Below are 17429 nucleotides of genomic sequence, written 5' to 3' on the forward strand. Positions count from 1 at the left end.
ATGAAGGGAGATGAAGCAGCACTGGGCAGGGAGCCTCGCTCGGCCCAAGGGCAGACTCTCAACAGAAGCGTCGGGGCCACCATGAAGCCACAGCTGGGCCCCTGGGAAGCGCCTGGCAGTGGCCGGGAGGCTGTGGCTGCTGGCCGACTGTGGACTGCAGGCCTCGAAAGTTCTTTCTTGAAGGGCCACCCGGGGCTCCTGCAAGGTCGCTGGATTTGTTGGCACTGTCATCGTCAGGAAGCCCAGGCCAGGCTTCCTTCACGGCAGTGAGAGGTCAGGATGGCGACCGCGGCTCAGGCAGCTGCAGCTGAATGAGCGTAGTGGCTGCGAGGCCGTGACCGGCGTGCGGGGCTGCACAGGCTCCCGTCTCGGAGCGGGCTGCCTTCTCAGGGGCCCGAGGCTGGGCTGCGTCCTGCTGGCGCACGCAGATCTGCGGAGGCCTCTTCCCCACAGTGAGATAGACCTGTCCTTGGCCCCACCACCCCTCCTGGCTCTCACCCCTGGCCCCCATCCTGTTAGAGACCATCCTCCATCATGGCCGGTGGCCAAGTGGGTCAGAGGGCAAGGCTCCTGGCTCAGCTCCTGGCCTTGCTCCCCCCCTCCCCACCAGCTGTGTGACCTTGGGCAAGTCACTTAACCTCTCTGCGCCTCACTTACTCCTCTAAAATGGAGACACAGTAGCACCTGTCTCCACAGGTAAGGATGAAAGGAGGGGACCACACGAAGCGTTTAATATGCACCTGGAACATAGTGAGAGCCGCAGGCGTGAGCTGGGAAGGCCGTATCGTTACTGTCATTTTACACACTGCAGGCTAGGGTTTGGGCCTCAGGAGGCCACGCTGGCCCTGCCATCGCACTCCTGGCACCCATGCCCGCAAAGTGAGAATCTGTCCCCTGCACAAAGCCTCTGTGTCAAAGACTCCCGTCTGTCCCCAACTCATGGAGGACACTGTCCCCTGGCTGCTCTGTGTCTCCCCAATTTTGGATTCCCGGGACCCTCCTTGGTATTACCCCAGACCCAAGTCCCAGGGTGGGGCCTGGGCCTCTGCATTTATTAATCGGCTCCCGGGTGGCACTGTGCACACTGAGGCCATGGTGGGGGGTGGCCCAGGGCTCTGGGCCTGCAGCACACCCCCCTGCCCCTGTGAGCAGCGGGGCGGGACCTGGGCCTGAGAAAACCGTTCCTACCCCCGCCCCAGGGCCCACGGTCTCAGAAACACAGAGGAGGGTTTGCACATTTTATTAAGATCATCAATCGGTTCTTAAGTTACTTCTTTGTTAATGAGAAAGCATCTCTGGAGAGAACGGGCCCCACGGGTGTAGACACATAAAATACAACGGGCCTCTCCGAACATGAGAGTCGCCCCCTCACCCCAAGGGAGCTAAAGCCCCGGCCTTCGCCCCTGTCGGGGGTGGCCAGGGGAGTGGCAGGACAGCCCCCACCCGCTGGGTCCATTCTGGTCTGAGGGGCATCTCCGCGGCCACATCGGGGCTTCTGGGGCCTTCGTCCCCAGAATGCGACCCCAGCTGCGACCCGGCACGCGCTGGCTCGTCCCAGGGAGCACGGGTCTCTCCCGTCTTCCTCCCCTGACGTCACTCATGGGAGGTGCGCCCCGCAGCACCTGTCACGGTGAGCCATCATCCGTGTAGTAACGGGGCCGGGAGCTCCGGCAGCGGCAGAAACGCTCCCCTCGGCGGGCGAGGCTCCGGCTGTGGAGCTGAAGGCCTCGACTCAACGGCTACGCCCTGGGTGTCCCACACGGGGCCGCAGGACACGGGCACGGCCAAGCCGAGGTCTTCTCCAGGCTGCGCCCGGTAACCACCCCGCCCCCACCAGCACCCGCCCTTGTCCGGCTGCCCGCATGTCCCCAGAGGCGGCTCCATCACGGCTCCAGGCTGGGCCTCCCGCGCCGGCCGCGCACCCTCGCAAGGCCCCTCTGCCCACAGCCCTTTTGGGGAGCGCTGGGTGTCTGGGGGGCACCCTCTGCCCTCACGCACGGCCTGGGAGCCAGGCCACCAGCCCTGGACAGACGGGTGCGGGGTGCGGAGGAGCCGCTGCAGGTCCTCCAGCCATCCCTCCGGGGCTGGGCCGTGCTCCGCTTCCGGGGGCTGGACGCACCCCTCCTCTCGCGGACCGTCGGGGGGCCACCCGCTAACGCCCGGCCCGGCCCGGCCCTGCGCGCTCCGAGGCCACCCCGCGGCCTCGCCGTTTGGCTGCTGCTAACACAGGTCCGCGGGCCGGGTCCGCCGCGCGGCCGGGGGCGAGGCGGGGGCGGCAGGGGCCCCGTCGGGGCCTAGCGCGGCGCGGGCGCGGGCGCGGGCGCGGGCGGGCAGGGCTGCAGCTGCACGCTGGCGGCGAAGCGGCGGGCGCCCGGGCGGCAGCGCAGGGTGGTGCGGAAGGAGCTGCGCGCGCGCTTCGGAAAGATGATGGTGGTGCTGCGGAAGCGCAGTGCGCGCGGCCGCGGCTCCAGGGTCAGCTGGCTGCGGTAGCTGCGCCACGTGCAGTTGGGCGCCGCCACGATGGTCTCGCTGTAGGCCGTGACCGTGGGCACCGGCGCGTAGAAGACCTTGTCCCGGAAGTGCTTCTCCGAGGCGTACTTGACCTCAGAGTTGCAGCTGGGGAGGAGAGGAGGCGGTGAGGCCAGGATGGGGCGTGTGGTCCCCGCCCGCGCGCTCTGGAGGACCCTGGGAAGGGCCCCTCGCAGAACTCTTAAACACACCGGCCTGGGCTCTTCCAAAAGGTCAAAAGGTCAAAGAAGAGGACCCAGCCCTGAGGGCCGAGAGGTTAAAGTTGGGTGCCCGGGTTCGGTTCCTGGGCGGGGACCCACACCCCTGTCTGTCAGCAGCCACCCTGTGGCCACGTCCGACCTGGAAGAATTAGAAACACTTAGAACCAGGATATACAAGCTTGCGCTGGGGCTGCGGGGAGAAAATAGAGGAAGATTGGCACCAGATGTTAGCTCAGGGCGAATCTTTCCCAGCAAAAGAAAAAACAAGGTAAAGAAAAACAAAAGGTCCCAGAAGAGCTGGGGGACGGTGCCAGCTTCGAGGACACTAAAGAGACAGTGACAGCTAAATGCAACACGAGACCTTGGTTGGATCCTGAAAAAGACAGCTTGAAAGGGCATTGTTGGGACAACAGACGAAACTGGACCCTGCGGTGTGGATCAGAGGCAGGCCGTGTGTCCGAGCCGGCTGTCCTATTTTAACAACCGTCCGGTCATCAGGTGGGAGGACGGCCCTGCCCTTAGGAAGGACACTGGAGGATTGAAGGGTAAAGGTCAGGAGGTCGCCAATCTCCTCTCAAATGGGTCAGAAGACATTTCCTCCGCGTAGGAAGAGAGAGCAGGCGAGGTTCAAGCAATAAGGCAAACCGTGCACCCCGTGGGGCTGTTGGCCCGGGACACACGGGCGCCCTGTCCTCTTCCTGCAGCTTTTCTGTAAGTTTGAAATTATGTCAAACAAGTGTCCTGAACAGTAGCCTCAGGGGCTGAGATGAGCGAGCCCCTGGCGAGAGCAGCTGCTCAGGTCCCCGGCCCTGCTGCCAGCACCTCGGAAAATCACCCTAGAGGCGGAAGCTCGGGGAGGGTGGGACACAAGCTGCCTCTTTCCCACGCAGCCCCCCGGATGAGCGGTCTGTGAAGGGCCTTGAGGCCCGAGAGTCACGGCAGCTCCGGTCCAGCCTCACTGCGCCCCCAGTAATCTAATATTTGTTCTCATTTTAAAACTAAAAGGGAAAGCTGTTTGGGAAGAAAAAACTTTGAAGTACCCGTCTGTCCCCTGGGACCGTGTCCCCAGCTGGAGGGGCAGGAGGCTGTGGGTCGCACCCCTGCTGGCCCAGGTTGACGTGGACAACGCCATCTCCAGAGCCCCGTGGAGATATGGGCAGGACCCACGGAGCCTGGCCTCCACCTTCTGGAAGCCTGGCCCCAGAGGCCCTCAGAGGAGGGCGCGGTGATGGAGGAGAGCTCCCGGTGGGGCACCTAACTAAGCCATCCAGATGCCACCTGAGATGTCCCATGCGTGGGAGGGCCCCTAACACACATGCAGTTCCACCACTCCTCGGGGACAAAGGAGCCACATGACAGTCACGTGGCGCACGGAGCAACTCCGTGTTCACCTGACACTCAGGAAACACGGGGTGGAAAGGGGTCCCAAGGTGCTGTGGTCTAAAGAGCCGGCAGCTGCATGAGCTGTGTGGGTGGTCACGTGATCACCTCCCAAACTTCCCGGGAGGCGGGATTGAAAGTAAAAATCAGGTGGGTTGGGGTGGAAGGTCGGAGGGGAACTAGGGCCAGGGGGACAGGGAAGCCCCCTGGGATTGGAGTCTCGTAGCACCCGTTCATCTCTGGCTAAGTCACAGCCAGGCCTCCTCAGGGGCCAGCACCCAGAGGGGCTTCCTGGAGGGAGAGGAGCCCGCTGAGCCCCCAGCCGGCAGGGGCACCCTGCAGGGGGTCAGGACCAGCACCCCCCAGCCCAGCGGCCCCACTCACCGGATCTCGTGTGTGGGTTCAGGGTTCACCTCAATGCTCTCCCCAAAGAACACGGGCAGCATCCGGGGCCGCATCTCGAGCGCTGGTGGCTTCGGGGGGAGGGGTGGGGGCTGCCAGTAGAGACACAGACACAGGGTTACGCAGCCCTTTGGCACCATGGCCTCAGTTTCTCACTGGGCGCAAGAGGACGGCCCACCCCCTTCCAGCCCTGGCCAGGTCTGGACGCCTGCTTCGTGGGGTCTATCAGGAAGCCCACCCCAGCGTCCCTCTGCGGGCCACCCACCTGGCCCATGGCTCCCCATCCACCAGCCTGCCGCCCCAGTCCCCAGGCATCTCAATAAGGGGACATGGTAATGGTCTCTTACTACAACCCCCAGCCCACACCAAGCTCCCGGAGCCAGGCTGGGAGCCCTGCAGACCTGGGACCCCTCTCGGGGAGCACGGGTCCAAGGCCTCACCAGCTTCCCCCCTCAGTGACGCAGGAGGTCAGGGCTCAGCTAGGGCTGGAAACCATGCTCGCCCTAAGAAAGGTTCCTGGGCCTTCTCGGGGCAGCCCAAGGCTGGGGGCCGCCCCCAAGGGGCAGAGGCTGTGGGCACCGGGCTTTGCCTACCCAGCAACCACCTCTTCTGGACACCACATTGCATCTCCCCGCGGACAACAGTCGGTATAGGCATGGGCCTGGGACCCAAGCTGGGCCAATGAGAGTCCTGCCCAGGTCTTCTGTAGGAGTTATGAGGAAGGCCACCCTGAGGTGGCTAAGCATGTGGGGATGGTTGGCAGGGGGCACAACTTGCCACCACTTGAGGAAAACCCATCCGGAAATGACGTAACACAGAGGAGAGCAGACATCAAAGATGGTGGAAGATCAAGTCTTGCCAACATGGTTTGAATGCCTGGATCAAGCCATGCCTGAAGCCAATATTCAGATGTGAGCACCGGCAAATCCATATTGTAGCTCAAAACAACTTGAGCCCCCTTTCTCTCACTTGCAACCGGGAGAATCTTGGCAAGGTGGGAAAAGAGAATACTATGATAAAAGAAGCCATTGATAGCTTCCTCAGAAAAGAGCCCCTTCAGATAAATGCAAAGAAAGTGCCACCTGTTCCCCCTCCCAAGTCCGTCCCACAGCTCACCTGCTGGGAAGTTCTTTCTCTAGTCTGCCTTAAAGTCTGTCCCCAAAGTTCCACAAGATGTGGCAGCGAAGACAGTCAGGGACCACGGGCCCCCATTCTCCCCTCAGAGAGTGGGCTGAGGGCCCAGCCCACTGTGCAGTGTAACCCCCAGCCCAGCCCACTGCCTGCCGGCCCCAAACCGATTCCACAAATACAGACCCCAGCTCCTGTGGCCCAGCCCCCAGCCACCGTGCGGAAGCGTCCACACTCTGATCTTCGCTGCCCCCCATGACTCCCCTGGATGCTCTCCAGCCCGGCCCCAGCCCTGCGGGCCTCTTCATCGCTCCGCCATTGTCCCCTGAAAAGCTCATCTGTCACTCGAGCGCCCTGCAGTGACACTAAGCCCATGAGAGAGCCCAGAAAAGAGGGCATTTGGCAGCAAAAATCTGAGGCCCCAGAGCACCAGGAGCCGCTCCCTCTAAGACCTTCTAGGGCTCTCAGCAGACTCGGCTCTGCATCGGCCTCATCCTCTAAGTGATGGGCTCCTTTGCTCAGAAACGTCATGCCCCGGCCACAGGCCGGACTCCAGCGGGGGTCCTCCCCAATCCTCCCCTGTCTGCAAACCAGCCCCCAGCATGGGCCAGTCGCAGGCTCGGCCTTCCACCCACGTGCTGGGGCCACAGCTCCTGGCCCCTGGGGGGCGCCGGTGAGTTCTGCCTGTGCCACCTGTCACCCCTGGCCGAGGATGTCACTGCCAGGGCAGGCCCTCCAGAGCCCCCTCTTCCTTCTGCATCATTGAAGACGCCGGCCAGTTCGCCAGCCTCAGACCCCAGGGGACCTCCACGTCGTGTGTTGGTCAACCCGTGACGAACAGGTAGTGACAGCAGAAGGAGGCCACCGCGAGTGGGCTGTTTGTCCCGCAGCATCACCCGGAGGACTCGCCTCTGCTGGGAGAGCAATCATCCCACGCGAGGCCCCACAGCCGGGGAGAGGCAGAGCCGGGGCTCAACCCTGGAGGTCCGGTTCCAGGGTCCGGGCCCTCCCCCACGATATTCTCACGTCCACGGGGTCGGCGCCACAGCCCCGGGACTGGCCTGTCACTGCCCGCTCAGAGCAGGCTGTCCCTCACGCACGGCGCAGGGCACTTCCCACCCAAGCCTCTGCCCACGTATCTGTCACCTCTTTCTGCCGTGCCCGGGCTGCCTCTGTGCCTCCCTGACCAGGAACAGCCTTCTGGCTCCTTCTCACTGGATCCAGTGGGACTGACCGCAAGCATCGGCTCCCTGTCTCCCGCCATCCTCCACGGGGCCCCTGCAGCTCCCATCTGCTGGCCTCCACGGCTGTGACCTCTTGTATTCGTCACCCCCAGCCCATGAGCTCCCTGAGGTTCAGGACCTGATGACCTCTAACCCCCGGGCCTGGCCTCTCGGAGCCCTTGCACTGCCCAGAGGAGAGATCTCACAGGTGCAAAGCAGCCCCCACCGACCTGTAAGTCCCAGGGCCAGGCCCACGGCCATCTCTAAGGCTGGGATCAGCCTGTGGACACGGTCACCAGCAGCCCTCTCCCTGGCCGGTCACGGTGTCCCCAGAACAAGGGCCAAGGACCACAGGGAGAAGGGACACAAAGCCTGGGGACGAAAGAGGTCCTCCAAAGCCCCTAGCACCTGTCCTCAGGTGGCCCCGTCCCTCCCTGTGTTTATATGGAGCGTGTGGTCCTCAAAGGGGCACCTGCTGCCCGCTTCCTGGGTGTGGCAGGGGGAACAGTGGCCCCAAAGACGTGCACACGCTGATCCCTAGAGCTGAGATGGGACCTGACATGGTGGAAGGGCCTTGCGGGTGTGGTTAGGGGTCCTGAGATGGGAGCTCATCCTGGATTACCGGGATGTCGTCACAAGGGTCCAAGAGCGAGGCGGCAGGTCAGAGGCAGGGAGAGTGTAGACACCAGGCTGCTGCCTTGGGGACAGAGAAGGGGCCATGAGCCAAGGAGCAGGGGCAGCCTCCAGAAAGCAGGACCGGCGAGGGCTCTCCCTGGAGCGGGCAGGGAGGAGCACAGCCACGCCCACAGCCGTGACCTCAGCCCTCAGGACCCAGTTTGCACGTCTGACCTTCGCAATTGTAGGATAATCAATCTGTGTTGCTTTAAGCCACTGCGTGTGTGGTCATCTGTCACAGCAGCTGCAGGAAGCCAACATGCCACGTGACCCACAGCAAACGGCCCCCCTCTCTGGGCCACGGCCTCCTGGTCTCTGAAGTGGGGCGACAGGAGCCCCCCATCACGGGCTGCAGCGAGGCCTGTGTGGGTTGAAGCGTGTGAGTGTGCAGGACGGTGCCCGGCAGAGCCAGTGCCAGATAAAAGCTGGCCTGTGTTACGAGTCCTCCTTTGCACGGAGGTCTGGGGTGGTCCATCCTGCAGAGAATTACAATCCAGCCCATTTTCAACCTTGAAGCAACACTGCTCCCGCCTTCTGGAAGCAAGCACACATTGTTTCAGGAGACTGAATTTAAAAAAAACAACAGTGACAAGATTCAGACACTTCCAGCACCTTCCGTGGCTCACCTAGTTAAGGCAACGCTGACCCTAGCTGCCAAACTCCATGACTTGACGTTTATAGAAGCAAAACTCTCTCCCCAAAACACACTATCTGAAACTTGACATGTTCCCCAACATGTGCAGGTGTTTGCTGAGCAGCCACTGTGTGCTGGACACCTGAGCACCTACTGTGTGCCAGACCCTGTGTGGGTGGATGAGGCCGTGCCTCCCATGTCTCTTCTCCCCCCCCCCCTTTTTTTTGGTGAGGAAGATTGGCTCTGAGCTAACATCTGTGCCAATCTTCCTCTGTTTTCTATGTGGGACACTGCCACAGCATGACTGATAATCAGTGTGTAGGTCCACGCCTGGGATCCGAACCTGCCAACCCCGGGGCCGCCAAAGTGGAACACTTAACCCCTTTTGGAACTTAACCCCTATGCCACTGGGCCAGTGCACCCCAGGGCGCTTCTTATTCAAGAGGAGGTAACATGTGGCCACTGACGAGGAGAGAGAATGATGCGGGCATGTGAGGGGATGTGAGCATGAGCACTAAGTTTCTGGAGGCCTCGCTCCTGTCCAGACGGGCGGAAGGGCTGGAGGGAGAGAGGGGCAGCCTGCCGCTGGTTTGAGCCACTCCCTCCTTCCCGAGAAAGAATAATGCCCGAGCTCACGAGCAGGAGCACTTCTCCGAGAGGCAAAGCCTTCGGTGCTATGACTGAGCTGAGCATCACTCCCTCCTGGGTCCACCCCGGATACAGAAACCGCCAAACCCAACAGGCTGCCTGAGTGGCCCTTCGCCCCGACGTGGGAGCAGCCCCATTCCGGCCGGATCTCGCTCCCTGACTGGCTGCCAGCAGAGAGACAAGGCTCACTTCACAGGCTGGGCTGGGGAGCCAGAGCTCCGGGCACCGGTTCCCAAAGGGCCCCAGTGGAAAATATCTAAACTCCGCCCGAGCTGGAAGCATCGCACAAGAGATACGAGAAGCTGGTGAGACGCAGATGCCGGCTGGCATCCACCCGGCCTGGGTGGCGAGACAGCTCCAGAAGGTGTGCCAAGGCCGCCCCCGCAGGGCTCCAGGAACAGACAAGAAGGGACGACGGTGGCAGCCGCGCAGCCCTTGGCCTCCCCGCAGCCACCAGCAGCCGGAAGCTCAGAGCAGAGTCTTTCTGGCCGCAGGGCTGTTTGAACATCAAAATGGCAGTGCCGGCCCCAGGGAACGCGGCCAGCCTGGAGAGCGGGCAAGGAAAGCGCCTGTCACAGCCAAGCAGCCATGCCAGAGGACAGCCTTGCAGCCACACGGAGGCTCCTCCTCAGCCAGCTGCATTCCGATGGGAGCCTGCAGGGTGGGGGCTGGGGAGGGGCGCTGGCGGGCGGGGCAGCTCGCACACCCGGGCACCCGCTGCCGCTGCACCTGCTGGACTGCTCACGGGCCCACCAGGAGCGAACAAAGCCCCCAGGCAGGCCCACCCCCCCACCCCACCCCGAGGGTGGCCACAGCCCAGCCCATTTCCCCAAAGGCCCGGTTCTTGTCCTAGCCTAAGGACAACCCACTGAAAGACCCTCAGCCGCCTGCTCACTCTGCCTCAGTTTGCTCATCTGAAAATGAGGTTGTGCCATTTGTGAGGCTCACACGGCGGGGCTACAGGCTCGTCAGGGAGGCCTGAGGCACAGGCTGGCCAGGGTCCTGGGGGGCTGGGGTCCTCTTGTGGCTCTGGGATGCAGGGGCAAGCGAGTCCTGGGTGCAGATGAGCTGAGAACTGAAGGCTGGACCCCCAGTCTCCCAGTGCCATGCTCCCCACCCAGGACAGCCAGGCTGGTCCAGCCTCTAGCCCCCACTCCTTCTGGGGGCTGGGGAGAGCCCTGTTCTAGCCTGGGGCCGGGGCCAGCTCCCTGATCTCTTGGGCAGGTGGGGGGTGGGCGTGTGTGTGGGGACCAGGGGTGGCCCCAGAGAGAGCAGGACCCAGAGGACAACTGGCCGCGGGCTGCCCTCTGCCCGCCAGGCCCTGCCCGCCTCGCCCAGTGATTCATGTGCCCTCCTGGGAGCGGCCGGGGCGAGGATAAATACTCGGTGGCTGGAAGTAAAAATACACACGGTTCTTTGGAGCGCCCGTTCCTGGCTGCCGTACAGGGCACAGCGCACAGGACGGCACGGAAAGATAAGGGCTCTGCCGTGAGAGCTCAGTGCCACGCGGTGACGGCCTGGCCCGACTGCCGAGGACACGGATGGACAGCACAGCAGTGTTTGTGCCCAACCTGGGTGACGCACGGCAGCCCACAACCGCCATGGGGTGGGACGTGGCCAGAGCCACACGTGGCCCACAGAACGGCGATCCTGCCACTGAGTCAGGGAGCACTGAGACCCATCGATGGAGGGCGAGTGGCAGGAGGAGGGGCCCGGAGCCCCCAGTGCTGCTCCTAAGCGAGCAAGACCACAGGGAGACCCTGCTCGGGCGTGGGGGAGAGGCCACACGGAGTCTTTGTTGGGGCAAAATGGCCTTTCTCCAGGCCACTGACCTCACCGGCCAGTGATGGCTTGTGTTGCGACTGGAATTAAACTCGATTATCTTCAGTGTGTATTTGGGATCTGAGACCCAAAGCTCACATGCTGGGCTAACGTTGACCTCGACCTTCCCCATGAGGAAAGTGATCCCAGGAGGGGACGTTTAAGCCCCAGGAATTCTCGCCGTCCTTGTGAAAGGTGGCAGATCCTGGGGCGAGAGGAGGGGCTCCTAAAGGCTCGCTGCCCCTCAGCATGGCGCAACAGAGGAGCTGAACGGGCCACGTTCAGGGAGCCCAGGAGACCCCGAATGGGTTCCCAGAGCAGGGACCCTGAGCAGATGCCAGCATCCCAGACGGACGCCGGGCTCCAGGACGGGCCTGTTCCCCGAGACGGGTGGCCGATGGAGCCGAGGGAGCGGGATGGCAGTGGGCTGGTTTGTGAGCCCACAGAGATATGTTCACGTCCTCACCCGGGGCCTGTTTGGAAACGGTGGCCCTGGTTGGACACAGGGTCTTTGCAGACGGGATCAAGTGAAGATGAGGTCAGACTCGATCAGGGTGGGCTTGATTCAGTATGGCGGGTGTCCTCAGAAGAAGATGGAAATTCGGACCTGGGACACACTCAGAGGGGAGAAGCTAGGTGTAGATGGACGCAGAGATGGAGTGAGGCATCTACACGCCAGGGATCGCCGGCCACACACAGGCTAGGGCAGACGCATGGGGTGGATGCCCCCCAGAGCTGTCGGAGGGAGTGTGGCCCTGCCAACCCCTGATCTCAGCCCTCAGCCTCCGTGTACCATTCCACTCGCTCAGCCAGGAGAACGAAGGGCACAAAGGACAGACCCGCCCGCCCCAGGGGAGTTGCTGGCAGTCCCGCCTAGCGCATTTTTCCCAGGAAGGCAGCTCCCGCTGGCTCCCCCGTCCGTCCGTCTCGTCTCCCCAGCAGCTGGCTGGGCCAGGGCCTATTTGTCTTCTTTTCACACAAAACCTACAGAGAGCTTCTCACACAGGCGAACCTTGCACGGAGCTGCGGGGCTGCCAGAGACTCTGCCGCGTTTCCGCTGGAGGCCGACCGTCAGGCTGAAGCAGCCGGGCTGGAGGAGGTGCAGTTTTTCTGGCTCCCCTCCCTCCTCGAGGCCTTCCTTCCACAAACGGCTCCTCCCAGCGGGACTGACCCACCTGGCTCTCTTCCACCAGAGCTCGCTCAGGCACCTTCACTGGTCAAGGACACACCTGTGAGCCTGCAAGGGGGCCATGGGGCTGACCCCTGTCTCCTCAGTCTGTCCATTCATCCATCCTTCTGTCCATCCATCCATACATTTGTCCATCCATCCATCCTTTTGTCTATCCATCCATCCATCCATCCATCCATCCATCCATACATTTGTCCATCCATCCATCCTTTTGTCCATCCATCCATCCATCCATCCATCCATCCATTTGTCCATCCATCCATCCTTCTGTCCATCTATCCATCCATCTGTCCATCCATCCATCCATCTGTCCATCCATCCATCCTTCTGTCCATCCATCCATACATTTGTCCATCCATCCATCCTTTTGTCCATCCATCCATCCATCTGTCCACCCACCCATCCTTCTGTCCATGCATTCATCCATCTGTCCATCTATCCATCCATCTGTCCATCCATCCATCCTTCTGTCCATCCATCCATCCTTTTGTCCATCCATCCTTTTGTCCATCCATCCTTCCCAATCCCGGGCACTAACTCCCAAAGTCCCTAATGCCCTTCCGTCTCCTCCCTCAACCTTGGTTTTGCCATCACAGACCAGAAACAGAGAAATGAGAAAACCCAGGAGTCCCACGGGGGAGGTGGTGACAGCCAAGATCCCAAGAGGCAGCTGTGACCATGGGTGGCCTCAAAGAGCCGAAAGCCGTGGGAAATTTTCAAGGATGGGGCAAAGATAACTGGCTCCCCATCCCCCACCCAGACCTGGTCACCGGGCTTCCCTCAGAACCCGGCTTTGGGGACCAGCACCTCGTCCTTAGGGAAATCCTCAAGTGTGCCACTCAGAAATACACTCAATGGACAAATAGACCCCGGGAGATCGGATGGGGGTGACAGGAGCGACAGAGCGATGTACGACGGAGCCCAGGCTGCCGGCTGCTGGAGAACCCATCTCCACGTCTCAGGGGGCACCAGCTCGGACGCCACCTCCTGTAACCACTCCACAGCGGACTGAGTCCTTCGTCAGCCACAGAAGGTGAGCTGTCCACATCTCGCCCCTACCCCGTTCTCTCTAACATGCACCCAGAGAACATGGCTTGAGACCCCAAATGCCACCTGTGGTCTCCCCGAGGCCAGTGAGATGGAACAGGGCTAGTTCCCCAAACTGCCCATGACTCGGGGGGATGGGCGTCTGGCGCACCCCCCACTCACCCTTCCTGGACGCATGATCCCCCTCCGCACGATGCCCCCAAGCCCCATAGCTTGGACAGGCAGGACCAGGAGGAGGGAGGAAGGACCTCGGCTGTCCCCTCCACCTGGCGGTGACAGGCCAGGCCCGGGAGCCCACAGGCAGCACAGACGGCATCTGTCTTCTTCACGCTGTATTCCTCGCCCAGCCTGCCCCAAATATGTGAGGGATGAACGCCGCCGACAGGCAAACCCCTCCTGGCCCAGCAGGTGGCCTTGGCTGTCCCCGCGTCCTGCAGGAGAGCAGGGGGCACCGCACAAAGACAAGCCCCACACAGGTCCCGCTCCTCACCAGCGTCTCTCTCAGTCCAGTCTGATTTGGGTTTCTAATTTGGGGGATGTGGGAGCTCATGATGCCTTTTATAAAATAGAAATAAAATGGTCACAAGTGCCTTTTTAAAAGACCACAGGGCATCTTACTCTCTGGCCTCCGCTTGGCCCCCAAGTGCCCGTCTGACTCTGCTGCCTGCTTGCCGCTCCCCGAACACGCCCGTCTTGTTCCCGCCTCAGGATCTTTGCACTTGCCGTTCTCTTGGACTGGCACATACTTCAGCCCTACAACCATAAAGTCCACTCCCTCAGTGTTGTCTGGCCCTATTAAATGTCACTTCCCTGAGCACCCTGTCAACTGTAGCTCTCCCCTCATCCAGCGTTTTGTCTCAAGGGCACTTAGCCCACCTGGTGTTGTGTCACCTATTCCACTTGGTGACTCTGCGTCTCCCACTAGAATGCCAGTTCCACGAGGTCGGGGCCTTGAATGGTATGTTCACTGCTGTGTCACCCACAGTCCAGATCAGCGCACGGCACACAGGAGGCGCTCAGCAAGTGCAGGGGCGACGAAGGGCTGACGCCTGGGTCTTCACTGGGTTTGGGAATCACCAGGAACATTACTCTCTTTGCTTCTAAGAGTGAGCAACAAAGACCAGTGGTCAAGCTGGGGTGGGGCTTCCTTCACACCCGGCCTGGTCCCAATGCCTCGTACATCTTGGGGGCACTCTCTCAGCCAGCCAGACACCCAGCCTCAATGGGGCATGGTCCTGAAGGTAAGCCCAGCTTATTGAAACAAAGTGGGAGAAAAATGGGACCTTCGTGATGCAGTGAAGCATGAGCAAACGGAACGTGCGCATCCAGCATAATGAGCAGGGTGACCAGCTGCGAGCACCTCAGTGGCTGGGTTTGGGGACAGCATGCAGCACATGTGCCACCGACTTTGACCCCAAAGGCAGTGCTGGGAACTGGGTGTCGGAGCAAAGATACCACACCCCGTGCAGAGCAGGCTGAATCTCAGACCCACATGGTCTGAGACCCATGGCTGAGGGGTCACCAGAGGAAACCCGGCCTGGCCTGCCACCAGCCTGTCCTCGGGTACTGGAAACCATCGGCTCCAGGACACACGACAGGTTTCTGTCCCTTTCCCCTGAGATGGGCGAGATCAGCAGCCGAGCTTTTGCCTATCTCTGCACCTGGAAAGTGTGCTCATGCGTCATCAGCGAGCAGGGTGTCGTCAAACACGAGACTGGCAATGTTCCCTATGAGTTCACAGGTGGGGCACCCCCCTGCGGCAGTAACGGGTCGGTGGGCAGCGCACCAGCAGCAGGCCCCACGGCTGGGAAGAGGGTGCCCGTGGCAACCACTTTCTCTCTTTTTATTAAAAGCGGCATCTCAAAACCCCATAGGTTCACAGGCATTTTGTTTTTTAACCACAAAAGAAGCCCCTCACAGGTAGTTAACCAGGCACACAGTGAAACATGGGATGCATCAGGTTAAGGGTGGGGATCCTGCAGCCAGATCCCCAGGGAGTGTCCACAGCACGGCCACCTAGCAGCTGGCGACCTTGGGCAAGTCGCTGACCTCTGTGCCTCAGCTTCCCCCTCTGGAAATGGGGGCAACAAGAGCGCAGGCTTCCATGGGAATATGGGGAAAATCAAATGAGGTGATGCCAGGAAAGGTCGGGACAGTCCCCGGCCTCGGGGAGGTCTGTCTGAACGCCAGACATTATTACCCTGCGCAGAACTGGCCCAGGTTTTGCCTTCGAGCCAAATGAAAAGAGCAGGGAGAGCACAGCTCCATACCTGGCATCTAGTTAGCAAGGAAGGGAAAAATAAAATCAACTAGAACAGCCAAGACAAGGAAGCCAGGCACGCTGTTCGCATGCCTGCCCCTGGCTGGCCTGGCTGGCCGAGAAAACAGCCAGAAAACCCTCCTTCAGGAGGATTCTGGGTCATCCGAAGACCAGAGAGAAGGCTGGCTCCCAGCCCTTTGCTCTGGGCCCCGTCGGGTGAGGCATGATCCATTCCCACACAAGCAGCCCGAACACCCTCCCTGGGACTGTGCCGGGTCTGAGACGCTCAGGCGGGAGAGCTGGCCCGTACAGACAGCAGGATCGATTTCACTCCAAACAGCCTTGGTCACCTCTGTCAACCCCCGGAAGTCCCCAACGCCCCTCCCATCCCCAGCCCCAAAAAGAGACCAAAAAGTTCAAGTTCACGGCGTGATTTTGGTCACAGATAGTGGTTCCCAAACTCCACCTGCACATTAGAATGACTGGGGAAGTTTTAAAAATGCTGATGCCCAGGCTGCAGCCTATAGCGACTGGATGAGAATGTCTGGGGGTGCGAGGCGGGCATGGGTACTTTTTAAAGACCCCCCAAGAGATGCCAAAGCCCAGCCAGGTTGGAGACCCACTGGACTACAGAGCAAGGAAGGCACAAGTGGAATTCATGTCATTAGCCCTGGGGCAGGGGGACCATCCTTCCCGCTGCCTGGAGGATTTTCAATGGGGGGAGGCATGCACTGCCCTGCCAGCTACCAGGCGGGCATCATCGGGGCCCCAGGAAACCGGAGCCGGGCTGGAGTCGTGCTGGCACATACACTCAGCAGAAAGGATATAAAGACGCTGCAGAGAGCGGGCGACAACAGGGAACTGCCTCTGGGACTGCCAGCAACCTCCCGATTTCAACTTATTTCCTCAAGTCGGGCAGGCGCCTGACTCGCCTGCTTTGCTCAGGCCTGCCGGGGACATCCCATCCCAGGCAAGCCGGGTGCCCACCCAAGGCCACCTGGAGGCCCCTCCAAGTCTGCTGAGAGACAGAACTCTGGGGCCTCCTGACCTGGGGTTCCAGCCCTCCCCAGGCACCACGTCAACATCCCTCAACATCCCGGGAAGGAAGGGCTCCTGTCTGGATTTAGTTTAAAAAAAAAAAAAAAAGGCTTTCACGTTGGCAGCTCCGAGAACAGTAAACAGGGACCCGGTCAGGAGCGGCCCAGGGCCCTGGGTCTGGTCGGACATCTGCACTGCTGCGGCCGGGGTTCCAAGCCCACCCAGGTACGAGCCAACTTCCTGGGGAGTTTCGGACACGGTCCTTCACCCCCTGCCCTTTCATTGCTGACAGTCAGACGAATGGCTCCGTGGAGAGGTCCACCGCCAGGGAGAGGTCTGCAGGTCCCGGGGTCAGGCCACTCTGCCCACGCGCCCTGGTCCCCACCTGGGAGTGTGGCTGTCACCGGACCGCCTTCTTGGGTGAGGGAGAGGGGGGACCCGGTCCTGGCTTCCTGGGAACCGCGTCTGGGGGCGCGGCGCGCGCAGCCCCTTCCCCCCCGCGGGCCCGTCCCCGGCATGCGCGAAGGCGCGCGCTTACCGCTCTGGCCTCGCCGGGTCCGGGGGGCTCCGAGGAGGCGCCGGAGCCCCCGGCGCGGGCGTCGAGGATGCCAGGCGCCGGGGAGTAGAAGGGCGGGCTGGGGCTGGGGCTGGGGGGCAACCCGGAGTCTGGGCTGTCCAGCAGGCCCTCCCGGCTCTTCTCCTTGAGGCTCTCCTCCATGCCCTGCAGATGCAGGTGGCCCACCATGTCTGGGGGGCGCGGGGCGCGGGCCCCCGGCTCCTCGCGGGGCTCCTCCACCGCGCTCCGGGGCCCGGGGCTGGCGGCGGCGGGCCGAGGGCTGCGCGCCCGGGACCTGCGGGCAGAGCCGAGAGGCGGCACGGCAGGCCCGGCACCCCCCGCGCCCCGGCCCCCGGCTCCCCGCCGGCGCGATCGGGCTGCCCCGCCGGGCCCTCGCCCTCCGCCGCCGCCGCGCTCCCGCCCCCGCGCTCCGCGCCCGCGGCCGGCCTAGCCCGAGCGCACGCCGCCCGCTCCGCACCTTCCCGGCCCGCGCCTCCTTTTCTAGGCGCCGCCTCCTCCCCTCCCAGCCCCTCCTCCCGGCCCACCCCCGGTCCCGCGCTGGGGGGCGGCACACCCGGCCAGGCCGGCGCGCGGAGGAGGGTTTTCTCTGCGCCCCTCCCCCCGAATAAACACCGGAGGCGTGACTTGTGGGGGCCCCGATCACCCGGAGGAACAGCAGTGGGCAACATAATGTTTGAC

The 17429-nt window shown here is 62.2% G+C and overlaps 1 protein-coding gene across 1 annotated transcript; it reads right to left on the minus strand.

The window, feature by feature from the left end:
• Positions 1 to 1224: 1224 nt before the first annotated feature.
• Positions 1225 to 17215, minus strand: RFLNA (refilin A). Its single transcript, XM_014858608.3, has 3 exons — positions 16713 to 17215; positions 4494 to 4603; positions 1225 to 2616 (listed from the first exon to the last, which is right to left on the minus strand). Exons 1-3 carry the CDS (start codon positions 16917 to 16919, stop codon positions 2295 to 2297), a joined length of 639 nt encoding a protein of 212 aa, XP_014714094.3. The 5' UTR covers positions 16920 to 17215; the 3' UTR covers positions 1225 to 2294.
• Positions 17216 to 17429: the final 214 nt, after the last annotated feature.

The sequence above is a fragment of the Equus asinus genome, chromosome 8, assembly GCF_041296235.1.
Source record: "Equus asinus isolate D_3611 breed Donkey chromosome 8, EquAss-T2T_v2, whole genome shotgun sequence".
Taxonomy (NCBI): domain Eukaryota; kingdom Metazoa; phylum Chordata; class Mammalia; order Perissodactyla; family Equidae; genus Equus; species Equus asinus.